This window comes from Heptranchias perlo, chromosome 23 (genome assembly GCF_035084215.1).
Source record: "Heptranchias perlo isolate sHepPer1 chromosome 23, sHepPer1.hap1, whole genome shotgun sequence".
Classification (NCBI taxonomy): Eukaryota; Metazoa; Chordata; class Chondrichthyes; order Hexanchiformes; family Hexanchidae; genus Heptranchias; species Heptranchias perlo.
Genome location: NC_090347.1, coordinates 17,409,193 through 17,437,153, shown reverse-complemented (window position 1 = coordinate 17,437,153; position 27,961 = coordinate 17,409,193). Strand labels below are relative to the sequence as shown.

Below are 27,961 nucleotides of genomic sequence, written 5' to 3'. Positions count from 1 at the left end.
CAGTCACGTTTGACAAAATACATAAGAAATGCCAGGAATGTACATTAACAGCCAAGTTCAAAACATGGTTGAAACCAGGTTGCAGCATAGTTACAAACTAAAACACAAGATGACAGTCAAACTTAAGCTAACTAACAGGGAAAAGCACCAATACCATCCATGAGGGGACCTTCTTTTCATTTTGTGAAGCTTCAGGAGCAAGCTTGGTGGGTTGAATGACCCCTTCTTGTTCCATTTTATTACCTTCTCAAGATATCCGACATTTACCTTGCGAGTGGCTCGTTTTTGTGAGGACTTATTACATGAGCTTATCCTAGTAGAATGTAAAGAGACCGTAATGTCATATTTATACTCAGCAAGAACAGCATCAGTGCTTTAGTCGTGTACCTGCTTGATTAGTTCAGAATGAATAAATAGGGAAACAGTTTTCTTTTTAAGAATTAACTTTTATTGCTTGACCTGTCATTAGGACACTCTATAACAAAAGGATTATTTTAGCACATACAGTAAATCTGATCTCATACAGTCATTGGGAACAATACAAAAAATGGTCCTTGGATAATCTACATATTATCACGCTGTATTCTCACTTTGCAAATTCTTTTGTAGGTGAGCTAGCTGAGAATGTCTCTAATCCCCATATGATAGCTAAGGCAAACTACATCAAACCGTGGTCGTTTGTACGTACAGTTCTGATTGCACACAATAGGTAAAGCTTCAACTGCATCAGATTATTCAATAAACTCAGTATTATCAGCTGCTTTATAATAAAATCATTTAGGTAAATAAAAACCTCAAGAATGTGCAGCAAGCCAAACCCAATCTGCTAGAAGCCAGGGTTGTCACAGTTAGATTTTTTTTTAAATCTAGGAGAATGGTTTCAAAATCTATCAATTTATTACTGGAATACTGCACTAATCTCACTCTTACTGATAATCTAAGGTACTGGTAAGTTCTACCCTGGAATGACCGTCACCCATTTTCTGTCAATTTGTCCAATTATCAAGATAACAGAAAAAGTTAACATAAAGTACCAGATTTCACTTGCGCAACACACTGGTATATCTGGAGGACACCTCCCGTAAGAAGCAGCTGACTTAATTTTGTCCATGCCAGGAATATCAAACCAAATTAGACCAATACCAATACATCTCAACCTTACTCTCGACTCTTCATTTCTCTCGGAGTTTAAATTGATAAAACAGGAATTAGGTCTTTAGAAAGTAAATTCCAATTAAACATTATCAGGCATTAAAAGGTACTCCTAACAGAAGACTGTAAATTAGACTTTTTAAAAAAACAAAAAAAGTTCAATAGATGCAATTCGTTGCCACAACCAGAAGAATTGGGTATGGCGTTCCTTGATTACTCAAGATGCATTACTCAGATCCCAAAAAAAAGCTTAATGAGAAAATTCTTTAGTAATGCCTCCAGAAAAATGGAAAATTGGCCAATATAAACGTCAACTCCTACTCAAGTGAAAGTCATCATGCCCTCAACACATAACTAGTCTTTCTTCATGGATTTTTATGCATTTTCTTTGCCCCACACAGCATCTTAAAGGGAAGTGCACTGACAAACTGATAAAAAAAAAAGCATGCAAGGTACATCTAAAAGTTTGCACTGTGTGCATCATATAGAGATGGCTGAAGTGGTTTTGCAAGTTTTCATCGAGTATATCACCTATAGCAATATTTAGTACATAATAAATCTGGTTTAATTCTCTATGGAAATAAAATACTGGCAGAGCAAAATCTACAGACAGCCTATGCCTGAATGTATAACCCAATTCTCCAAGCAGTTTAGTTTTAGCTTGCTATACAATCCAAACAATAATTCTAGTCTAAGTCATTCTATATAGAATAATGGATATAATTTCATCTAATTACAGCTGTGTGGAATTTGTAAAATTTGTGTGTAATGGATGCACATATAACACAAAGCTGTGAAATACTGAAATGCCATTAAGACTCAGCAATGAGTTTCCCCCTTTCTTGAAAGCTTCAAAATAAAATTGCATGTCATGCCTTACTAAAAAGCTGTTGTGGTACATTTCAGAATGCCGAAGCATCGGCTAGTTAGGGATCAATCATCCAGTTTTTGGTTTCTCCCTTTTACTACAGTGTGTCTGGGTGTACATTTGTATACCAGCTGAGCTCTGGTGTATGCCAATAATGGAACAACAGCGCCAGCTACTGTGAGCTGCAGGAAAGTGCAACTATGATTAAACGCAAAATAACATGGGCACTACAGCACTGCACCAACTTAAATGTCAGCTATTAATCTTCATTTAAATAGATACCACATTGCACCACCCTAGCCTAGTGCAGGACAGTTACTTAATATCTATACGTGTCCAATGCTATTAGTATAGAACCAGGAAGCAGTGGATAATTTATAAACTGGGTCAGGGCTGCAGTGGATTTATTGATGCCACTGCCCAACCTTGTGCTGCCAGTGCTGGTCAAGTACTAGTGCACAGAGTACCTGCATCAGTACCAATGATGTTGGTACTGGTCTGTTACTAAAAGGAATGTTTACTTTTTTTGCCCTTGGAATGAAATTACATCTGGTTAATATACAAGGTTTCTTTTTGCAACCCTTTCACTAGCTCTGTCTCAGCAACAGGTTGAAAGCCAATGGTATCTAAAGTTAGGGAGTAAATCCACAGATCATCTAGTATGTGCTAACTAGTTCTCATGTTCACTAGCAGGGTAACTTTGCTGCAATTGCTATAGAAAAGTCAATTGTTAAAATCAGTTAGCAGTGTCAATATATTACCCACATCTACAAAAGAATAAATTATATTTCTAACTATTTCATTGTGATTGTTACTGGCTGAAGTTGATATTTCCAATTATGTTTGTCCAGCAAGTAGCAACAATTGACATGTACAGAGTTTGCGTTCCTAATTCAAGAAAGGACACTAAACACTATTCCGGTCAATAACTTTTTATATCACAAAACAAGAGACACTGATTTGTAAAATTTATAATTTACTTCTACTTTGTGTTAGTAAATTTAAAATTTGTGCCCGGAGTTAAACACAAGCCTTTCAAACAAATTTGCTACATTTCTAGCCTGGTGCAGAGCAGGCCAATATTTCTGGCTGTTTATCCCTCCCTACAGCATTTAACACTGTATATCCTTCTCAATTTAGGCTGTAGAAGTTTCCACAGCTTTTGCCAATATAACTCCACAACTGGCCACCATGAAGCACAGTTCAAATGTAGCAAGACCCTTAATTTTCCTGTTGCTGGAGATGGAATAGCACACTACATCTCCATGCAGTGCTCCATAAGAACTGACAAACCTCAAGGAAAGCAAACTCAAGCGACTCACAACTCAGATTCAGAGCTGATAATCTTCTGGCTACAAGTCAAATACACCCAAGGCTATTGCTACTCAGCTACTGTTATGTTAGGAGGGGAGGCTAATGAGAAAGGACTCCACTAATTCCCAGTTCACAAGAGCATGCTTTGATATGGGCTCAGAACTTAATATTGCAGAAATCTTGCAATAATAGGCATACATACAAAATATCTACTATTACGAAAGTCTGTGCCCATAAGAATGAGATCTGATCATCAACGGCATTTCTGGTTGCCAAAACAACAAGCTGACCCTTTAGCTAAACCCCATCAACTGAAGCATCATTGAGTGAGTCATAATGATGCTGCAATATTGTTCTGTTTTGTTTGAATCCAAATAAACCAATTTGTATTGGATATTCTGTACATAAAAATCAATGAAAAAAGTGTACACTAATTTTTACTCAAGCAAAAATTTAGCTGCCTAATCCACTGCACGAAGATTAGCAGGTACCCGTTGATATTTGGGAGATTACTAAATAAGAGTCAGAAATTGCTGACAAAAATTAAAATGGGCTTTTATTTTATGGACTTTTTTTTTAAAAAAAGGTCCAAATGTAACTTCACGTGCAAATGGAGTATATATTCATTTGGCAAAACCACACAGGCCAACAGGATCCTGACTAAGCAAGGCCTAAAACTAGAAAAATAACTAGATTTTAAATAGTTTTTCAAAATGCTTCCGAAAAGAATTAAAAGATAACATTTATCTCAAAACTAAAACGTATGTGACCTACAAAAAGTCTAACACATCTCAATTTGGTTGTTTTTCCCCTCAAATTGTGTTGCCAGGTGCAAACTGTACACAGAAATTATATTTTCAGAGTGTGTTTACATTTAAACTTTTTCAGCCCCAGCCACATTAAAATAAACATATTCTGTGGTAATCCGCATATGCTGTGGGGTTTGAAGAGTCCTCAAAATAATTTTGAAGCTGCCCATCCCATCCTAAAACCCAAGATTTTCCATTAGTACACATTCATGAGATTCAAGACTCATGAACGCACTACAACATACCTTGAAACAGAGCAAGCTAAAGGGTTGAAATCCTCTGCTCATATAACTAAACTAAAACTTAATTATCTGGGTATTAATCACACTGTTTAGTTAAAACAGCAGTTTTATAAACAAGAACTAATGGGCAGAGTTCTACACGCAAGCATCAAAGCAAAAAAAAATATCTTTAGCTGAAGCTGGATTGGCTGTGTAGAAAGCTGGTGCAGTGTGAGAAAGACGCAAAGCAAATGTGGCACTGAATGCTACAAAGGGAATGCTTTCTCTGATGGACAGGAAGCTGTGGGACTGGTGGTGGTCTTGCCACAGGAAGCGGCATTTTAGACAGACATGAGGCAGTTCGCTCTGGCGGATGCTGCAGCAGAGTAAAGGAGGATTTCAGACAGACAGCGATACAAAGCTGTTGTACTGCTGGATGTTTCGTTTGAGTATGTCTGAACAGGGACCCAGGACACGTTCAAATCGAGGTCTGTCCAGTTTCACACACTTCAACGGACCACGTGCTACCACTGTGGCAGCGCGAGGGCGGTTCATCAGAAGAGCAATTTCACCTGAGGGAAAAAGAAACATAATAAGATTTCAAATCCATCTATAGTCTTGAAAAACTGAAACCTATGAAATGTAGAACCAAGCCCCGGTGCTCTTGATGGCTCAGCAGGTAAATGTATCAGGTTAATATAGCACTAAGCTTTACAGACTAAGTCCCAGGCTTGATTCCAGTTGTTTGCCATTAACCAATCTAAGCTGCAGTGAAACTACAATCACTTCAATATCCTACTCTTAATACGAGGGATAACAAATTTTAGCAGCCAATGTTCTCTCTTCCAACAGAGAGACTTTATATCAAAACGCCAATTAACTTTCCAGTTACCTTTGCTTTTAACAACTTCAAATATTAAAAAAGGAATTTTATTTATGGTATTAAACCTTTCAAGATTTCTAAGCCATGACTCAACTCACCAAAATAATCTGATGGCCCCAGTCTTCCAACTTCTACGAACTCTTCGTTTTCTGACCTGCGCTGTAACACAGCTGCTGTACCCTAGAACACAAATTTCAATATAAAGTATTTGTGGCAATAATGTTACCAACGGTCCTGTATGTTCCTAAATATTCTCAGCTTTGATTTTTTGAACTGGTAGGTCAAAAACCACTAGAGATACAGTTCAAAACATATCTAGCCATCACTGCTTGGAAATGGAGGTTACTTATGACAAGTAATATTTAGATTCATGGATATCTTTAGTGGTCTTAAATATTATACCAAAAGCAATAAAGACATCCATGCAGTGGAATCTACTTTCTATCAGAGGAAAACACTGGCAGACAGAATTTGGTCACTACAGCCTCTAAAATTGAAACTTGGATATTTTAGGTTAACAGTTCAGATGACGTCTAAGAATAGCTTGATCCAAATAAAACAGGCAGATCACCGTGAAACTTGAAACCCACTAAGGCCTGTGTCAAGTATAAAAATTGGACGCCACAAAACGACAGCTGCAAAGGAGCATGCGCACATTTACGGAGAAGATTCTACAATCGGGTCAAGAATCAAACAAAAGGCTTGAACACAGGCCCCTTTCCTGAACCTGATCACCAGATCTATTATTTTTTAGAAAGAGGGTTGAAAAAATGCACTGGTCTCAAGTAAACTCTAATCGGAGTTCATGAGTTTTCAAATCAAATAAATAGTGCAAATAAATACTGAAGAATTTCACAATAAAACTAATCTCCAGTTGGCTTTGGAGTGGAAGATTTTCCTGACAGCCAGCAAAATAGGGCAATGGTTGGAGGTAGAAGTATTGGTTTCTCTCAGAAGTTAAAATGTCAATGGAAAGCCTCAAAAGGAAATAGCCTGAATTTAAATATGCTGTGGCTTGAACAGTCAGGTGCCAAAGATATACAACAGACAATCAAGCTTTCATAGTCTTTAGTTCATTCCAGGAGATTAAGAATTTTTGAATTCAAAAACAGAAAAAATATCAAATGTTTGATTCATGATTGAATAGTATAGAACAGGCTTCATCCTACAACATTGTGAATAGCTTTATAAAAACAATCCAGTGGTTGTTATGCAGCCACTTAGATTTGTGCAGACATGTATGACGTAAAGATGCGTTCTAGCACAATAAACAACAAGTTTACTCTGAATATTTATTTCATCCTCAAAGGAGGTTATTTTCTTTCTACATTTCTCTAAAACTACCAAGAAACTTGTTTAGCTTTTTAGTGTATTTACTTGAAAGGATTAACCCTCTGGAAAGAGAGAAAGTATTTTGAATGCTGGTGGTGTATGAGGCTTGGAGGAAGCCGCACTCCCAATGCAAAAGAACCTCACATTCAAAACACATGCAAGGTCCATCTGGTGCTTCTTGTCTAAAGATAAATAGCTATAGAAGGAAACTTATAATGTGTGTTCTGACTGATCTCTATCCTCTCAAATGATGATTTCTACAAACTGACACCAGCCATCACAGCCTGGATCATTGGATTTTTCAGCTTTCTTTAGATTTACTGACAGAATTTAAACAAACTGCACCAAAGACAAATCAGTGGCAGAAGGCAAGATGATCCAATAAAAATCCAGTCTTTGTAAAAGGAAGCAGAAATTAGGGTTAGCATAACTTAAAAAATAACACAGAACGATATTAGAGCCGAGAAACCTCTTGTTCAGTATAAAAGTTAGAAGACAATAGATGTTGACAGAGAAAAAGAACTCTGGGAAGGTTGTGTATGTCTGCTGAATTCTTAAATGGGATAGGCTTCCTCCAGATTGTTGATTTAATCAACTACTATACCAACAATTTAGGCAATATACCAAAGAATTGCTTCTGCCATGTTAAACACGTGATTAGCAAAATGCCTATAACAAACTACACCCAATGGTCGTTATGCAGCTACTTAGATTTGTGCAGACATGTATGACGTACAGATGTATTCTAGCACAATAAACTAGTTTACTCTGAATATTTATTCCATCCTCAAATGAGCTATTTTCTTTCTATATTTTAACAACTATTCATACCTCTAAAATAATGAAAAATTCATCGCCTGGTTCTCCTTGCACCACAATCTTCTGTCCATCTTCAAACTGCACTGGCTCCAATGCATCAGCCACAGTCAAACGCTCCCATTTATCCAGAGATTCTACAAGGGAAAACTTTCCTTTACATTTTGAACAGCATAAATTTAACAAAGTTTTTTCCTCATTATACATACGCAATATATATAAAAAACACTTTACAAAATTTGCATACAAAGCTATTGGGAAAAAGATTGGACATAATAATCTCTGCAATAAAGCATTAATCCCAGACTTGCTCGAGTTGTAGCTTTGTCTGACATTAGAATGGGGCTATATACCCTGGCAAATTTTGATAGTTCTCTGGATAGTTCTCTGCCAGAGTGCTCGGCAGTGTAGCAGAATGCTCCATTTCAGGAAGAGAATGGCCCACAGTGGGAATAAAACCACAATGGTAGTAGGCAGGACAAGTGACCTACTTAGATGAGACCTTAAACCGAGTCATTGCCTGTCTGTTCAGGTGGACATAAAATATCGCATGGCACCTTTTCAAAGAAAAGCAGCAGTTCTTAGTGTGCAGGCTAAGCAATACCATCTAAAGAGATTAACTGGTCATTCATCTCAGTGCTATTTGTCAGACATTGTTGTGTACAAATTGGTTGCCACATTTGCCCAGAAGGCAAAAGTGGCTACACTTCAAAAAAAAGTAATTTATTGGTTATGAAGCACTTTGGGACTGAGGATTTCAACAGCACTGTATAAATGCAACTCATTTCTATAATATGCTTTAAAATTCTGTTGTGAGCCAGTTTTTGCACATAAAGGAGGAAAGCAAGTACAAAGAGTATGTTTTCTGCTTACCTAAAATGGAGACCTTACTGAGGAACTCTTCATACATCTTTCTCTTTCTCAGTGTACTTCCCTATAAAATTAAACATTTTAATAATAATTCAAGAGAATAGTTCACATCCAACATTTTAACAAAACTCTACAATTTGACAATTTTACTCCATAAAATAGTTGAAAGTCCAATTCTCTAACAGAACTAGTACGTAAAAAAAAAACCTTTAAAAATATTATTTGCATTGTTAAGGATGCATGTTCTCTCTTATATGCACTCGGCAATCTCTTGTGGTGTTGTACACGTTGTATAAAGGGAGTCAAGACCAAGTGCCGTCTTCAGGTCAAGCACGGTTGAGGGGATGGGTGATAATTTGACCACATTTTGTATTATTTAAATAGCAAAAGTTACAGCAGAGAAACAGAGTTGGTTGGAACAAGAAATTGCAGTCCCGGCTGAGCAGCTGGGAGATGCAAATCTGAGGCAGTACAGCGCCACCACTGGTGGGAGTGTACAATCACTGTATATAAAAACAGAAAATGCTGGAAACACTGAGCAGGTCAGGCAGCATCTGTGAAGAGAGAAACAGAGTTAACGTTTCTGACTTTTCATCAGAACTCTTTTTCTCTCTCCACAGATGCTGCCTGACCTGAATGTTTCCAGCATTTTCTGTTTTTATTTCAGATTTGCAGCACCCGCAGTATTTTGCTTGTGTATAACAAGTTTACATAGGCAGTTTCCATTATAAACATGGACACAGGAGTTTAATGGAAAAGTTAACACAAAAGTGTGAAATGTGACAACAGGAAGTCAGGTTTTGTAGAAAGGAAATGTGAGCACAGGCAAGATTTTTTAATATATAATTATATTCACAAATACATACACACATATATATGCAAGTATATGATTTGGACTTCAGCACTGGGACCAAAGGGAGGTAGGAAACAGACTAGAGATACAAGAAGCATTCTCTGATTAGTGGGGTGTGACAAGTTATGTTCCCCAGGGATCTGTGCTGGGGCCTCAGCTTTTCATCATACACATCAATGACTTGGATGAAGCAACAGAGTTGTATATCCAAGTTTGTGGATAACATCAAGTTAGGAGACACAATAAGTTGTGTAGATGGAAGCATGAAGTTACAAAGACAAATTTAATGCAGACACGTGTGAGGTGATGTATTTTGGGAAGGAAAACAAGAAATGGGAGTATACACTCAATTGAAAATGCTTACAGATGTGGAGGGAGAGAACGAGGAGCTCAAATGCATAATTTCTTGAAATTGAAAGAATGCTGGTAGATAAAGCCATAAAACAAGCCAAGAGCATTTTGGATTTCATAAATAGGGCAGAGTGCAAGACCAAGTGATTGTGATAAATTTGTACAAGGCAATAGTACGGCCAGTTAGCAGAACAGTGTACAGTTTTAAGTACCCATTATAGAAAGGATATTAAAGCACCTATAGCATAAATTTATCAGACTGATATCTGTGATGAGAAATTAGAGATAAGCAGAGACTTGTGATACTGGGGTTATCTCCACTACAGCAGAGAAGCTAATTGGTAATTTAGTTAAGGTTTTTAAAATTACGAAGGTTTTTGATAATGTGAATAGGAAAAGACTATTTCCTCTAATTGGAGAGTCATGTGATAAGGGGTCATCAATTTAAGACGGTCACAAAGAATGAGAAGGGTTAGAAGAAAATTTATTTACACAGTTTGCTGGAGTAGCTGAATCAAAAACCATTGCATCTTGTAAGGGGAAAGTAGATAAATATTTAAAGTGGAAGAACGTAAGAAATAGGAGGAATAAGCTATACGGCCCCTGGAGCCTGCTGTGCCATTCAATAAGATCATGGCTGATCTTCGACCTCAACTCCACTTTCCTGCCCTATCCCCATATCCCCTTAGTGTCCACAAATCTATCGACCTCAGTCTTGAATGAGCATCCACAGCCTTCAGTAGAGAATTCCAAAGATTCACAACCCCTCTGAGTGAAGAATTTTTTCCTCATCTCGACCCCTTATCTTGAGACTATGACCCCCAGTTCTAAACTCTCCAGCCAGGGGAAACAGCTGCTCAGCATCTACCCTGTCAAGCCCTCTAAGAATTTTAAATGATTCAATGAGATCACCTCTCATTCTTCTAAACTCCAGAGAAAATAGGCCCATTTCACTCAATCTCTCCTTGGAGGAGGACACTCTCATCCCAGGAATCAATTTAGTGAGCCTTCCTTGCACCCCCTCTAAGGCAAGCATATCCTTCCTTAGGTAAGGAGACCAAAACTGTATACAGTAGACCAGATGTGGTCTCACCACAGCCCTATATAATTGCAGCAAGAAACAGGACCATGGAGAGACAGCACATTTATATGATTAGTTTTGGATTGATCTAGCCAACAGCCAGCTGGATTGAATGGCCTCTTTCCGTGCTGTAAACTTCTATGATGCTTCACTTTGGGATAGATGTATACATATATACAGACTGCAAAAATGTCTACAGATGCAGTATTTTTTTTGTAGTCATGCTACAATGTTCAAAGTCGAGTGAAAAGCACATAATGATTATTGTTTAGAAGACATTGGAAGGCCAAAATAATTTAATTCAAAAATGTAAATTTACAGTAACCCAGGTAGCATAAATTTATGAAGTAGCCACTCTCTTACCATTAAGATTCTCCTATAGCTGTCTCGGTCGATACCCCACAATTTCACATTGGTCTTTGCTCGGACCGTTGCTGCTCTTGGGGTTCCATAAATCAGTGCAAGTTCTCCAAAACTGCCACCCTCCCCAATGCTGGTCACCCATTCATTGTTAACGTAAACCTAAGTCACATAAACAGAAGGATTCAGCAAAAATAATTAGAATCAAAACTAGTTGCAACTGTCACCATTTTGTGTTCAACAGTGTGGATTTTGAGAAGTAATCAGGTATAGTGTACACAGCAAAAGATAGATGAAAGTTAACATTTTAAATGTTAACATGTGGAAAACATTTTAGAAACACTATCCTGGCAATACCATCACTGTTAGTAATTCAGCTCACTTCAGAAATTCTACTGCTAGTGTACAAAATTACAATTTTATTTGTTTAAATGTTAACACATACAACTAGCTTGCTGAGAAATGTTACACTAGATCTGCAATTCTATAAAACTTGGGGGTGGGGGAGGGGGAGGCACGCAGGAAATAGTTAGCATTTTTTAAGTTGGTACCAATGGTATTAATATGTAAGGAAATCCATTTCCAAAAAATATCAACATGGCCCCAAAACTATAACTAACATTGGTATTCCAGAAGCATAATAGTTACCAAAGCAATGAAGATGTTACCCGTAGCAAAAGATCCATATTTTCTCTATAATTGCAACATTTACAGCCTTATCACTTATATTGCTTACGATAGTAGTACAAGGTCACTCAAGCCAGTTGATCATACTTCCCAGAGTGTGGAGCACTGGTTTCCTCGTAATTTGGGGATGTCACTGCGCAGATATGATGTTTCGTACATCTATACATCTCTCACAACCACAAACACTAAGTTTATTTACCAACACAAATTTACTCACCTGCTTTTATAGAAGGGAAAAATGTGCAGTCAATCTTTGACGTTTAACTGACAGGGCAATACTTGATGCTTTTTGAGCAGTATTAGCTGCAGCTGTTATACTGGAGTTGTACAGTACTGCAACACAGGGTCAGTAACCCAGAGGGTTTGGACAGTCAGAGCAAGCAGCTTTTAGTTTTCTGTACTTATATACACTACCAGTTTGATATGGATTGACAGCTTGGTATCAATTGGACACCAGATTTATTAGTATACAGGCATTAATTTGCCTTCTACATCAGGATAAAGCCAGTCTCCAAAATAAAGAAATCCATCTTACACCAAGTTTCATAAACAAGCTGAAAGCAAGATGTCACAACAAAAAGATGCAATGGATGTAACTCTGGACATCTATTTTGAAACAGTAGTGCCAGATAAAAAATATCATACTGTATTATTGATACATTTTGCAGGCTGCAAACTTACATCCATCTCTCCTTGATCAATGACATAGAAATTGTCCCCTTCGTCACCTACAAGAACAAAAATATACAATGTCACAACCACAGCACAACACTATAATCCAAATGGAAATTCAGAGCTATTCAAGAATTTTAAAAACTCACCCACAAAGCAAGTTTTCTACCCTCAACCCCACATTCCTCCCCCCCCAATTAATCACGTTTATAGCACTCTACCAACCCCCCTCACTGAACAAAAGTTTGGCCCAATAACTCCTCCTCCACCACCACCACCCTCCCCCACCCCGAGCATGTTTCTGACTCTCAAGAAATTAAAATATCTACTCTTTCCCACCACCCCCCCCCCCCCCCCACCCCTCGTGGACACATTTTCCCTTCCGACCCACCAGCTGCCAATCCACTCCCCAAAACCCTCCACTGGCCATAGTTGTCCCTCGCAGGCTACCCTATCACGACTCATTTCCTCTTACAGTAACCCCTCCACCCCAAGTTACTGCATTTCTCCTCCCCTGATGTCTGGCTGTTTGCCTCAATCCCCCTACCCCCAGTGACCTGAATCCCCTCTTAGCATTTCCTTCCTCTCCCCCTCCACTGTCTTCCCCCACATTTGGTTCCATTACCCCCCACCCTCTAACCCTGCTGGACCTGAGAAATTCAAACTGGTCTTGACTATTCGGGTGTAACACCACAGGAGATCAACTAATAATCAGTGCAATACAAGTAATGAATGACATGTAGGACTGACTTCTGTAACACTGTCTTACTGTGCATTATATCTGTGTTTCTTAATGTTTTTGTACTGTTAACGCAAGAAAGCGGAACTGAAATTCAAATGTTAAAAAAAAAATGGAAGGGGAAAAATATCTATTTTGCTTTGACTATCTAGTTCACCCTTCCTATTTCTGGCTATCAAGTGTCCTGGTGTTATTTTCCCTCAAATGCATCTCTATATCTTTCCTCCCTCCTTACTTTATACCATTCCCATACTACTTTCCTTGTTGTATTTGAATGTTACCTTTAGCGAACACATTCCAAGACAAAGTGCTACACATAATTATGATGGCACCCAGTTATGAACAGAACTAGAAGCAATATGCAGCTATTGTATCTCACTCTGTATAACTTGGTACAGATAGACAAGCTTGGAGACAGGTCAAATACAAGAATCCCCTTTCCCACAATAGATGACTTAGAGAGAAATCAAAAAATTATAACTATCTTCATTTGACTCCATCCATCCTTAATTTTAGAACTACGTGAAGTAAAAAACACAAGCATAAAGGAGGAATTATACTGTTAACAACCAGTCCTTAATTCAGACATGGTTTACTTCCAATGGTCACACACACAAGTTATTACCTTGCTGTATGACTGTTTCGCCAGCGATGTATGTGACTGGGAACATAGCATCAAAAATATCACTATAAGAAACAAAAGTTAAGTAATATCAAAACTTGCGTCTCAACAAAATTATTTTAATAAACATAGCTAAGGAAAGGGTGGATTGCAGGTGAAGGATCTTAGTATGGATTGAAGGTTGATTTCTGTCATTTCACCCCATTGATATCCATTCCCATCAGAAGCAATACAGCATATTAGCTTAAAGTATCCACAGAAATCATACATCAGCACTTTGATGACTCCATTTCAAAGCAGCACTTCTGTCCCAAAAAAATCAGAAATGGGGTGGGAGAGGGAGGAGGGAATTTGTGCAGATCGAACCTGCATATCAAGTCCCTAGCTGTCAACAAAAATATCCAGCAAATGACAAACTTCATCCAAATAAACTGATCCATGTGCAAAATGGTTCAGTATTGGGAGGCTCTTCAGAAGTCAAGATCAAAGCACATTGCTGGGGTAGTCTCTAATCAGTGATCTACTTTGACCTGAAGTGTTTGGAGTAGGCTCTGGGTATCAAAAGACTGAACGAATATTCTTCTCCTAGAAATGTATCGCTCATTGTTAAATCCAAAAATTTTCCATCCCCCCAAAAAAGACCTTGCATTTATACAGAACCATACCACATCCCTGGGACATCTCAAACCACTTTACAATCGAATAATTACTTCTGAAGCGTTATGTAGGTGGACATGGAAGTAAATTTGCACGCAACAAGGCTCTACAAACAGTAAATGAGATGTTGGTTGAGGGAAGAATGTTGGGTAGAACACCAAGATTTCCCATCCTTCTTCAAACAGTATTGTAGGATCTTGAACATCCACCTGAACAGGTAGAAGGGACTTCAATTTAACATCTCAGACAATACAACACTCTGTACTATACTGAAGGGCTAATTATGTGCTGAAATCTAAAAGTGGAACTTGAGCTCATTAATTTCTGATTCAGAAGTGAGCTCTGCCAACCAAGCAAAGCTGACACAAACCAATTGTATAGCAAAGAAAAAAGGTTAAATAATCTTTGCAATCAGTCAGAACCTCTTAAATCAGAAACTCCTCACCTCCTTTCATTGTCATCCAAATGCGAAAACAACACATTCTTTTCGATGGCTTTAGCCAGGGCAGCCATAGTCTTGTAATCCTTAGGAATTACCTATATAGTTACAAGATAAACATGTACTGCTTTTAATAGATAGTGGATCACAAAAGATTAAAACACCGTGGGGTAGAGTTTCTGCTTTGGGCGCAATTGGGAAATTGCACTGAGTTAAGCTACAGTTAAAGTTTCTGATAAAATTAATTTGCATAATCACAAATGTAAAATCTTCAATGAACCAGTGCAATCAGGCAGCGCAATAGAACATAATTGTTTCTTTCTTCTCTCATTCCATTAAAAACTATTAGTTGATGTTTTAGAGTGGCAACCTGGTGCAGTTTTATTAATACAGCTGAAAATGGTTTATCACCGAAAATAAACATTTTTAAAGATTTAAAATCACTGAAAGTAACTTTAAAAAAATTATACTGAACCATTTAATAGTTTCATCGGTTTACACTTGTGAGTTTCATAGAAAATTAAATATTTTTTGATAGGAATAAAAATTTAAAATGTGCCTAATAATGCCTGTGTGCCTAAGAAAATGAGTTCAATTTGAAGAGCCTTCCTAACCAGTGCAATCGGCAGAATCTTGCAATTTAGACCTGGGGGCGTGGCCAGTTTTGTTGGCAGGGCCTGATCCGGTGAACTGAATCTTAAACCAACATAAAAGATTGTGGAAGACATGAGCGTAAGTGGCTTTGAGCAAAACACACTTGTGTTTAAAATTCCCCAATCTCTTGCACTGGTTCAGCCGGATTGCGCTGAAATTACTAGCGGAAACTCTACCCGAGTCTTGCAATCGAATGTCACAGTTAAGAAGGAATTTCACTGCATGACCAGCCAAAACGGTGTTGAACTGGTAATTAGCTAGTTTACAACCTGGAGTAACTATGCACTGGAGGTGTCTACAACACCTGCGAATTATTTGTCAAAGAATTATACTAAACTATGATTATGCCCAGGAAAACATCCTTCGGTCCAGACAGGGTATGTTGCTACCTTTCTCACGTATGATGCGGCATCCTCCTCCGTGTAAACCTCAGCACTGATTGCCCCACGCCGTCGTCGCCCCTTCACTACCGGGTTCATGGGTGGAGGTGGAGAGATTTCATCCTCACGAGAGTCAGATCGAGAACCCGATTTCTGCTGACTGTGCATCTGTTTGGCCTCCTCCTGTTTTTTTTAAAAAAAGAGGGAAGTAAAGAACGTTATTTTCATTCCCAGCATAGGCACGATGGGCCGAATGGGCTCCTTCTATGCTATATTGTTCTAAGATTCTATAAAGAAATGTTATAAGTGAAAGCAATCAACGAACTACCGTGGTTTGTACTAAATCCATGCCCAAAATGTTTTCTAGTCTAGCATGACAACTTTAAACTCATTTTTAAAAAAATATTAATAAATCATTTGCAAGATATGAAGCGGGATATAAAAAAGAAAAAAACATCTGCCCATCCTCAGTTATTTGAAGGAACTATGCAACAGCCATTCTGGCAATTCTGCACAAGAAAAAACTGCAATGTTTTCAGGATGTGCAATTTAGGATTCTTCCCCAATACTTTTTTGACTTATGCTCGGTGCAAAAAGTCTGCTTCCATAGGAAAGCCAATGCTTCCCACGAATGAAGACTTGACCATACGTGAACATAAGAAATAGGAGCAGGAGTAGGCCATACGGCCTGCTCCACCATTCAATCAGATTATAGTTGATCTTCAGCCTCAACTCCACTTTCCTGCCTATTTCCCACATCCCTTGATTCCCTTAGAGTCCAAAAATTTATCTATAGAATTCCAAAGATTCATAACCCTCTGAGTCAAGAAATTCCTCATCTCAGTCTTAAATGGCCGACCCCTTATCCTGCGATTATGCCCTCTAGTTCTAGACTCTCTAGCCGGGGGGGGGAACAACCTCTCAGCCTCTACCCTGTCAAGCCCCCTGAGAATCTAATATGCTTCAATGAGATCACCTCTTAATATTCTAAATTCCAGAGAGTATAGGTCCATTCCACTCAACCTCTCCTCATAGGACAAACCTCTCATCCCAGGAATTAATCTAGTGAACCTACGTTGCATTGCCTCTACAGCAAGGAGACCAAAACTGTACACAGTACCCCCAGGTGAGGTCTCACCAAAGCCCTGTACAATTGCAGTAAGACTTCCTTACTCTTGTACTCCAACCCCCTTGCAATAAAGGCCAACATGCCATCTGCCTTCCTAATTGCTTGCTGTACCTGCATGCTAACTTTTTGTGTTTCTTCTACCAGGACACCCAAGTCTCTCTGGACACCAACATTTACTAGTTTCTCACCATTTAAAAGAATATTCTGTTTTTCTATTCTTCCTACCAAAGTGAATAACCTCACATTTCCCCACATTATACTCCATCTGCCATCTTCTTACCCACACACTTAACCTGTCTATATTCTTTTGCAGACTCTTTGTGTCCTCCTCACAGCTTTGTATAGTCAGCAAATGTGGATACACTACACTCAGTCCCTTCATCCAAGTCATTAATATAGATTGTAAATGGGCTGAGGACCAACCACCAATCCTTGCGGTACCCCACTAGTTACAGCCTGCCAACCTGAAAATGGCCCGTTTATCCCTACTCTGTTTTATGTCCGTTAACCAATCCTCTATCCCCTAACCCCATGAGCCCTTATCTTGCATAACAACCTTTTATGCGGCACCTTATCAAATGCCTTTTGAAAATACAAATATACTACATCCACTAGTTCCCCTTTATCTACGCTGCTAGTTGGATCCTCAAAAAACTCTAATAAATTTGTCAAACACGATTTCCCTTTCATAAAACCATGTTGACTCTGCCTAAATCATATTATGATGTTCTAAGTGCCCTGTTACCACTTCCTTAATAATGGATTCCAGCATTTTCCCGACGACTGGTGTCAGGCTAACTGGCCTGTAGTTCCCTGTTTTCTCTCTCCTTTCTTGAATAGTGGGGTTACATTTGCTACCTTCCCATGCACTGGAACCATTCTAGAATCTAGGGAATTTTGGAAGATCATAACCAATGCATCCACTATCTCTGCAGCCACCTCTTTTACAATGTAGGCCATCAGGTCCAGGGGAATTATCGGTTTTTAGTCCCATTAGTTTCTCAAGTACTTTTTCTCTACTGATAATTACTTAAAGTGCAAAGTAATTTGGATAGCATGGCACCAGGTAAACCATGAACCCCTTTTACCACTAAGGTACACTAAAATTATACAGGCCAAACCTCTTGACCTCTTTAAACTGGTGGTAAACAACACACCAACAAACTATACAGCTTGAGTTAAAGACTACAAATTTGGTTTAGTAAGTAGTAAGATTGTATAGAAGCAAAAATTGATCATTTTTGAAGCTAAAATCTCCATCACTAAGACCACCTATTTCCACCTCCATAATATCGTTCATCTCTGCCCCGCTGCTGAAACTCTCATCCGTGCATTTGTTAATTCCACACTGACTATTCCCATACTCTCCTGGCCGGCCTCGCCACTTCTCTCTCCTCCTTTAAGACACGCCTTAAAGCCTTATTCCATGACCAAGCTTTTGATCAGCTGTCCTAATGTCTCCTTCTTTAGCTCGTTGTCATTTTGTTTAGTCTGATTACGCTTCTGTGAAACGCAGTGGGGCGTTTTACTACATTAAAGGCACTATATAAATGCAAGTTGTTGTTGTTGGATAGCAATGTATTACTTAACTTTCACATGTACATTAATCTATTCACTAAGTCCAAAACAAATAGCCACACTCCTACAGAATACTATGATTATTAGCTATACACGAGCCAAGCAGTATGAAATTCTGGTTCACACTTGCAGTGTGGAACTATACTGTTGAACCACATGAACTAAAGTAATTGTTAGGTTTTTTATTCCCAAATTCAGACAATTCCTGACTACAGAAACTGACAATTAAAATCAGAATAAAGACACAACGGCACCATACGTATTAATGAGCAGTGACACCTAGAGCCCGTGATGGCCATGAAACACTATAGCTGACATATGTGCCTACCCCATTAAACAAATACAGAACCTCCTTACCTGATTAATTACGTGGGTACTTCCTGAATATAGCAAAAAGTTCCTGTATATGTTAACTGTACTTCCAAAACCACAATTTTTCAGCTAAGCATCACGTCAATATTTATACCGTGTCAATATTTGTGTCTGTTAATTCACAATTCAATATTTAGTTTTCATACATCTTCTATGTTATATCGACTAGAAAGGTGAATCAAATCATTCAAAACGCTCTTAAAAAAAAATTCATCCACCACCCTCCCTCCATCTCAGTACCCGAAAAAGATATCCAAAATAAGGTTTTCATTAAAACATCAAAAAAAATCCACAACATGATTAAATTTACCAATTGAATGTTCTTTTTTGTCTTCAAACATCTTCACTAAAGCTTTTACTTGAAGGCATCAGCTTCTCTGAAAAGCCTGAGCTTGAACATGATATTTCTGTCCAAAGCTGGGACTCCATCAACTAAAGGTTGGTCTAATTATTTGAAGAAAAGCTAGAGGATGAATTTCAAATACTTCATTTAGGTAAATTTTATATTGAGTATTTATCAAAACAGAGAAGAGGATGGGTACGTGAGTGAGAGAGGGGTGCAAGAGTGAGAAAAAACCCTGCTGTAGTGATCTTATACTCGTTGTAGGGTTGGTGTTTGAAATATTAATATTCCATTAGTTTCAGAAACCATATTATGGTGAGGCCGACAGAAAGAAAGGAGACAGAGTGCCTTTCCTGATTCAAAGTTTTTTTTAAAAAACAAAAAGTTGATTTTTGAAAATCAAAGACTCCAGTTATCACTTGTATTTTGTTGGTAGTTGGAAAATGAAAACATTCTAGTTAGTGATGGCTTCATTATATAAGATCCAAATATGCAGAAAATACTTGGAGAAAAATAAAAATCATGGAACAAGAGCACAGAAGGAGGCTAATCGACCCATCGTGTCTGTGCCAACTTTTTGAAAGAGCTACCCAATTAGTCCTCTTCACCAGCTCTGCCCATAGCCCTGCAAATTTCTCCCTTTCAAGTTAAATCACTTTTTTAAAAAAACCACAAAAAAGTGTGTTTGGGTCGTGTAGGACCTAAAAATGTAGCCACAATTTACAGCCTGCTCAGAACTGGTGTAAATTCAAGAAATTTGCATGGGGCAGGCCTATGTTAATGAGTGGCAGATGGTTTCAGTAGAGGTTTTGCGTAATAAACGTAAAAGATCAAGGAAATTCAGGCCTAGCAATCTTTTACGCTGAAAATTTGTTATTACATTGTTTCGGCGCAAGTTTTCAGGAAATTCCAGGCCAATATTCCCTTCAATTGCAGAGACCAAACAAAGGATTGGAACTATTTTCATTGGAGCAGAGAAGGCTAAAACAAGATCTAATGGAGGTTTTTAAAATTCTGTAGAGTTTTGAGAGGGTGAAAAGGAAAAGACAATTTAATTTACTTGATGAGTCACTTAAAAAGTCTCACTAAATCAGGAAAGAGATTAGAATTTATTGATGCAGAAAGTTCTTAGAGCATGGAATGCTTTGCCACAGGAACAGTTGAAGCAGACACCACTGCATCTTAAAAGGAAAAGTAAATAAACATTTGAAGCAAAGAGAAAGCAGGGCAGTGGGATTAAGTTGGATTGCTCTCGCAAAGAGCTAGTACAAACACGAGCAAATTGGTCTCCTTCTGTGCTGTAAGCTCTCTGCGGAATCGAGAATTTACAGCTCCAGGCTCTTCAGTATCCGCTCATTCTTTCGCCCCAATACTGGCAGACATGCCTTCAAATGCCTAAGCCCCATGCTCTGAAATTCTCTCCCTAAACTCTTCCTTTTCTCCACCTCCTCCTTCAAGATCCTCTTAACCAAACTCTTCCACCAAACTTTTGATCGCTCATCTAATCTCTCCTTTGGCTTGACATTCATTCCTCACACCACCCCCCCTCCAAATATGCTTCTGTGAAGCACCTTGGGATATTTTCCCACATTAAAAGCACAATATAAATACAAGTTATTATAATTCAATAAGCACTTTTATGGTTTCCACCTTAGTCACATGTGCAAACATCACCAACCTCAGATGCAACATTCAAATCCTTAACCACAATATCTTGCACTAAACAATGGTGTTAAGCTTGATTCGATGAGATAGGAGTGATGTTAGAAATAGCAATCTATCATTTCTGCATCTTTGTCAACAAAAAGACTCCTCTTTTGGGTTCTTCTCCCCCAACCAATGCTATCACTAACAATGTTTGTGGTTCTGAACAGGGAAATTCCAAACATTCATATAGCGAATACCAGTTTTAATATCCTAAGCAAACAAAATGCATAGTGCATCAGTATAAGCAGTACTCAGGTTTACCTTCTCAAAAGCTAGACATTTAGTGTCAAGCAAGCAATTATAATTCCAGAGAATTCTAGTTGATTCAAGGCTGTCATACAAAATGAAGTGGCTCATACCACGTTGTAAGGAAATCTTAAAGTAAATTGGTCACCAAAAATCAGAGAAGGGGAAAGAAGTATTTGCACGATATAGAAGTGACCAATTTTTGGGAAGCAATTTATAGGTAAGCTACAAGTTATTAATAAAGGGACACTACAGCTTTAAAGGTGCAAAGTTCTTTCAAATATAAAATACTTCCCTAAACTACAAAAAGCAATGCAGAAATTTCAAATCTTTGTAACAAGAAAGGAGCCAGCTGGGGGCTTGCCACATCAACTTTGCTTGCTATTAGCCATCACTCGGTGACGTGTGTAACAGATACGTCTTTGGCCATCTCTAACTGTACTGACCAGGAATTGGCATTCTTCCTGATCATGGTGCTGCAATTGAATTCATCAACAATATTTGCATTTATATAGCACCTTTCAAATCAAAGCACAGTTCACAACAAATTACTTTTAAAAGCAATGATTGTTATGAGCAGTCTGTGTGTCTGTAATGGCTCCCAGCCATGAGATGAATGAACAATCAATTTGGTGAACTCCCTGCTTTCTTCAAATAGTGCCATGAGATCTTTTACGTACATCTGAACAGGCAGAGATGTCCTCTATTTAACATCTCATCCAAATTCGACATCAGGCTAGCATGATGGGACAACTTCAGCACCTGCTACACATACGTTATAAGCAGACCTTCCGCAATCTACACCAGATAGTATGAATCTGCGAGAGGCATCTCCCCCCCCACAATCCATCATGTAGGAAAAGCTTAAAAAACAAAGCGGACACAGCTTAGAAGGGACCAAAGCGCACTCAACATCCAAATTTTTTTTTTCCATCACCACCTTCCCACCAAGGAAATTGTTACTCAACTATGTCCACTATCAAAAAAAAGTCAGATGAGCCATACTGCTCCTTAAGATTTAGAGAAAAGTGCCACAAGCAGCATTTGATTATATTAAGGCCATCACTTTAAGTTATAGTTAACAATCGGGACAAAGTTTCTAGTCTGACATTGAACAAGAAATGCCTGTGTGCTTTCAGACGTTCAGAAGAACATACAACTAGGAAGTAGCAAGGAAAGGTAGATCAGTCCATTGGTTTTGGTATTGGTTTTCCAAACTCGCGTCATCATCTCTGCCTCATTCTGATCCAATCAATATCCTTCGCTAATCTCTCTTCTACAAATTGTTATGCAAGAATTTTTACACTAATTCACATGGGCAACAATTTGAATTTGGTGTAAAGTCCTTGTACAGAATAGCCAAATCATACTCTGCTTTGATGTGTATTGTTGCAATGCAGGCTCTCATTACACTTTTTACTCATTCACAACCCAAAAGTCAGCTCCCATATGCAAGCATGCACTTCCTATGAATCAAAACTTGACCTTGTGTTCAAAGTATCTAGGACAATGGACCTCTGGGTGAACAATAAGTCCTCTGCCATCGAAATATACACCAGAAAATAGTACAGGACATCACCACAAATCTTTGATCACTCTGACAGACAGTAAACACGTGGCATACCTTTAGCTCAGACTAAAACTACAACTTTATGTTTATTAAGATTCAACAGAAGCAAAAAAAGGACAGATTTAGATCAATTATACAGTACTTAACTTAAGTTACAACATCTGTTCCAAAATAATAAAAGCTACAAAGACTTAGCAGTTCTCTTAACAATAGAAGATGATCTGCAATGAGAAGTTATGTGTGTGTACATGCAGAACATTAAATGTACTTGGAAAATACTAGAGAACCCACGAGAACAGGTAGAATCACTATAATCCTAGGGTTCAACAGTCACTCTCTCGACAGTTTATTCCATAAGTTTCCAATTCAGTGTAAAGAAATTCTGCATTAACTCAGTTTCTTAATTGTCTCCTATGACCTTTTTCCTGGACCCTCAAAAAACTTCAGTTCCTTTCAAAATTTTAAATATTTTTAAAAATCAAAATATTCCAAATATCAGTTTTCCTTTCCTGATAAAAGTAAACAGTCTGTACAGCTTGCCCTCATGACTCAATTCAAGTCTTGAGAAATCAACTTTGTTGCTCCCTTTTCCTAGATACATGTCTTTTGGAGTTAAAATGACCAAAGTTGGTCAAGATACTCTAATGCAATCTAAATGTTATGTTAGCTCATATCACTTCATTGGACTTGTACTTGGTATGCAGCCAGCAGCACCTTAACTCAGTTTGCCGTGGGAATTTTTGGAGATTTAATATTGAACAAAGTGTGTATTCTTTGAGAATTTCTCAAATATACTTAATTTATCAATTTTAAACCATTTCAATATTATTTGGTGAGATGCTAACTTTCTGTAAATCCAGTCCAGTGATATCCAATTCTTTGGCAAATTTGACTTACTTTGTCTAGATAATATCTGCAAACAGGTTGACTAAAACAAAATGTTCTGACGTAGCTGCAAATATACAATGACCAGACAGAACTAGCAGTAATTCTGTTCAGCAAAATCAATAAACTCATCATTACCATCAATATAATAAACTGTCACCTATCCACTGATTGGCATCTGCTACAACTAAATTAAAACCAGTAATGATTAAGCAGTGATAAATCCAGTGCAATTGTAACTTGCACAAAATCAGCTCATCAAGCAATACCTTCTATCACAAATTGATCATATGATCATACAGATTATTACAAATATTCTGATTACCAGTAGCCTATCAACTTTGTCATCAAATGTGATCATTTCTTGATAGTGACTGTCTCGATTAGAATCAAAAGTAAAAGAAAAAGGAATGGCAAATTTAAAACTAAAAAATAGGCTGCTGAAATACTAAAGATTTCACTATGAACTCAATGAACAAAAATATCCTGAACGCTGACCACTTTGCCAAATTTTATTTGCAAGCAATATTTGAATGCCATTTTTCTAAAATACACCTGAAATTATACTGGGTCACCGTATAGGCGAATCCTTACAGGCTTCAGTGTTTCAGTCACTTCACTCTAAGGTTAAGTCTTGCAGAAACAATCAATAATGTTTTGTACAAGCAAATTCTGAAGGCAAAAAGCCCACTTACTTTGATCAGTTCTCCCTTTCTTACTTTTAAATATGCAAAAATGTCTTTATACAAAGCTTTTGGCGATTACAGACAAAACTGCAATATATGACAATTATTTTATGCCATCTTTATTAAGAAAAAGTATACCACTTCTCTGACACTATTTTCTCACTGAAAATTTGCAGTACCAACTACAAGTTGTTAATTTTACTATATTAGAATACTGCCAGTAAAATCATATCACAGGAATTATCAAACTATTCTTCATAAATTATAGTAACTGGTGGGGGGGGGGGGGGGGGGGGAGGAGAGAAGAAAGAGAAAGGAGACGAATATTACATCTAACGTGTTCATTCATAACCCCACTAGTTCAGAGAGTCATGGGGTTACTGCAGCACAAAATGAAAGACAAACGGAAGTAGTATTTACACCTGACATAACAACACATACTAATCCTCATTTCTCTGAAACCATTACAAAATTCAGACCAAAATCCATGTCCAGAATGCTTTGTTTTAAACAGTTTGGAGTGTTTACATAATGCCATCACATGGTGGTTTACCAAGTGAGTTTTGCAAGATTTCCAGATCAGTTAAATATGGTGATGGATCATACTGTCTGTATCATATGTAATTTTTATATTTTCTTTTAAATAAATACTTATTTTCAAAATTTGAAAGTCAGGAAGTCAGGACCTGTATTCTTATTGCATTAGAAAGGAAATGAATTCAAGATGAAAGTTTTAGAATTCAGATTTTACAGCTTACACACACAACAGCACAAGTTTAAACCAAATGCTGCAGTCCAAAACAATCAAATTCTGATCCATTTTTGCCAATGAAAATACTACTTCATTTCACCAGTATATACATGTCGTATAAAGATTAATAAGCTAATCATTCCAAAAACTTATTTGATCCTTCAAAATTACTGATGTTTGTTCAGTGCTAATACTGCATTATATGAAGTTTGCAGATTAATATAAAGGGGAGCAAAACAGTATTTCCAAAGTTCAACCTGTGACTTCCAAAGGCTGAAATACTTTGCTACTTTTGCAGTTTGACGACTTCTACAACATTAAAGTTTCAGCAATTACTCAATTTTATGTTAACCCAATGGAGAAATAGAAAAAATTGTTTACCTTTTTGAAATGACAAAAGGGGCATTATATGTAAATACAGTAACAGTAAACCACAAGATAGAGAAAAAGATAGTTAAATCCCAATACCAAAACAGTCAATAAATTACACTTTGTTGGAGGGATAATTACAATATGCATTTATATAGCACCTTTGATGTAGTAAAACATCCCAAGTCATTTCACAGGAGCGTAATCAGACAGAAATTGACACCGTCAAAGGAGATATTAGGACAGGTGATAAAAAGCTTGGGTCAGAGAGGTAGGTTCTAAGAAGCGCTTAAAGGAGAAGATGTTGAGGCGGAGACATTTAGGGAGGGAGTTCAGGGCCTCAACGGCTGAAGGCACGGTCGCCAATGGTGGGGCGAAGGAAGTGGGGGATGCACATGAGACCAGAGTTGGAAGAACGCAGAGTTCTCAGAGTTATAGGGCTGATGTTACAGAAATAAAAGAGGGGTATGGCAGCAAAGGGGTTTGAACATAAGCTTGAGAATCTTAAAATCGAGACACTGGCACACCAGGAACCAATGTAGGTCAGTGCACACGGGGGCTTGGTGAGAGTTGGGATACAGACATCAGAGTTTTGGATGAGCTCAAGTTTATGGAGGGTGGAAGATAAGAGCATTGAAATAGTCGAGTCTGGAGGTAACAAAGGCATGGATGAGGGTTTCAGCAGCAGGTAGGCTGAGGTAGGGGCAGAGATGGGTGACGTTAGAGGTGGAAGTAAGTGCCCTTTGTAATGGAGAGGATATGAGGTCAGAAGCTCAACTCAGGGTCATATAGGACACAGAGGTTGCAAACAATCCGGTTCGGCCAGAGACAGTGGACAGGGAAGGGGTGGAATCGGTGGCTAGGGTTTATGGCAGGCCTAAAAAAAATGGCCTTGGTCTTCCCAATGTTTAACTGGAGAAAATTTCAGTGCATCCAAGAATGGATGTCGGACAAGCAGTCTGACAACAGAGGCAGCGAGGGGTCGGGAGAGGTAGTGGTGAGGTAGAGCTAGAGCTAGAACTGTGTGTCATCAGCATACATGTGAAACCTGATGTTATGACTTTGGATGATGTCAAGAGGCAGCATGTAGATGTGAAATGGGAGGTGGCCAAGGATAGATCCTTGAGGGACTCCAGAGGTAATGGTGTGGGAGAGGGAAGAAAACTTATTGCAGGAGATTCTCTGGCTACAACTAGATAGGCAAGATTACATGAATAACTGCAGTATATTCATTAAAATCCTGTTAAATCACAAAATAGTGGTTTTACTATACTTCTACTACAACTCATGATTTACATAAACAGTCCTGACATTCAACGTCTCATTCACCAATAGCCCTCGAGTGCAATGCTCCCTTGATCCTTGAAACAAGGCTGTGGCCGCTATGACATACCAAATGGCGATCCAGACATTGGGTAATGGATACAATAAATGCATAGTACTTTTGCACTTAGCATGCGATTTTTTTTCCCCGAAAAAAAACCAGAAGGGGCTGTCTTTTGATATTAACCTTTTGAGAATGTGCGGGTGCTCGCCTTCTCGAATTTGTTCCGTATGCAGGCCTACCATTTTGTGACTATCACTGGGCTCACTGTTCATGATTTAACGAATACTTGCATCCTGTTTTACTTTGCCTTTGTTTTTGTTCTATTATCTGGCTCAGCAATGTATGCACCAACGTAAACAAGACACCTTTTTAATGTCTACATTAAAAATTGCGTGTCACGTTCGCCATCAACCACCCCACATTATTACTGACTTGCTACAGACCCGCGACAATAGGTTAGTGACTGTTTTTACCCCAAACCCAACATAAACAAGGACACTTTTTTTCTTGAGAAAATGAAGCTCACTGCTCTCCTAACTCACTTTCTCGAGTTTCTCGAAGTACTCCCTGAGGTAGGTGATGGGTTTCTCGGGCCTGGCGATGCAGAGCTGAACGATGCAGTCCTTGAGGATCTGCTGGATGTTGTGTTTGTGCACATACTGCTCACACTCTCGCAGGCTGCGCTCTTCTTCCCCGCTCCCCGCCGCCGCCATCTTACCACCGAGCCAACCGCTCACTCGCACACTGAGGAATACAGCGAGTTACTCGGCACCGAGCGACCACTCGCCACCCGAAACACAGCTCAACGGGAGCGGGAACTCTTTCTCCGTCCGCTGATGACAGTTGGGGCAGGCTGAGCGCACAAACTGACAGCTAAAAGGGCCTGTTTATGCGACTGGACAGGACGAGTGCTCCCAGTCACCGTCACTGTCACCTCTCACCGGAAACCAGCCGCGCCGACTGACGTCAATCCGCCTCGCTCTCGGCAGCGCCACCCAGCAGCAAAGAGGGGGAGGGGAGGATAGGAACCTGAGGTTGCTAATGCACAAAATGCTGTACACGTATGCTACATACATATGACCACTACATACACATAAGAATGTGCACCACACGCAGCATACACATTCACACACATATATGCACATACAGCATATTTGCATTCCACACCTATATGAACTCTCAACATTTGCACACAATACATATGCATACATTGATATACACACCCAACCTTTATGCAT

General features: G+C 38.5%; 1 protein-coding gene across 1 annotated transcript; it reads right to left on the bottom strand.

The window, feature by feature from the left end:
- Positions 1 to 425: 425 nt before the first annotated feature.
- On the bottom strand, positions 426 to 27,671 carry LOC137341140 (cAMP-dependent protein kinase type I-alpha regulatory subunit). Its single transcript, XM_068004117.1, has 10 exons — positions 27,266 to 27,671; positions 15,770 to 15,943; positions 14,733 to 14,824; positions 13,634 to 13,695; positions 12,279 to 12,325; positions 10,914 to 11,072; positions 8,269 to 8,329; positions 7,411 to 7,532; positions 5,346 to 5,427; positions 426 to 4,936 (listed from the first exon to the last, which is right to left on the bottom strand). The coding sequence occupies exons 1-10, from the start codon at positions 27,434 to 27,436 to the stop codon at positions 4,764 to 4,766; spliced, it is 1,143 nt and encodes a 380-aa protein (XP_067860218.1). The 5' UTR covers positions 27,437 to 27,671; the 3' UTR covers positions 426 to 4,763.
- Positions 27,672 to 27,961: the final 290 nt, after the last annotated feature.

Coding starts and splice junctions, on each gene's coding strand:
- LOC137341140 (XM_068004117.1), bottom strand. CDS start 27,436: ATGGCGGCGGCGGGGAGCGGGGAAGAAGAGCGCAGCCTGCGAGAGTGT. Junction 12,326..13,633: donor CGAAACAGTCATACAGCAAG/GTAATAACTTGT, acceptor TTGTTCTTGTAG/GTGACGAAGGGGACAATTTC. Junction 5,428..7,410: donor AATTTTTCATTATTTTAGAG/GTATGAATAGTT, acceptor TTTGTGTTCTAG/GGTACAGCAGCTGTGTTACA.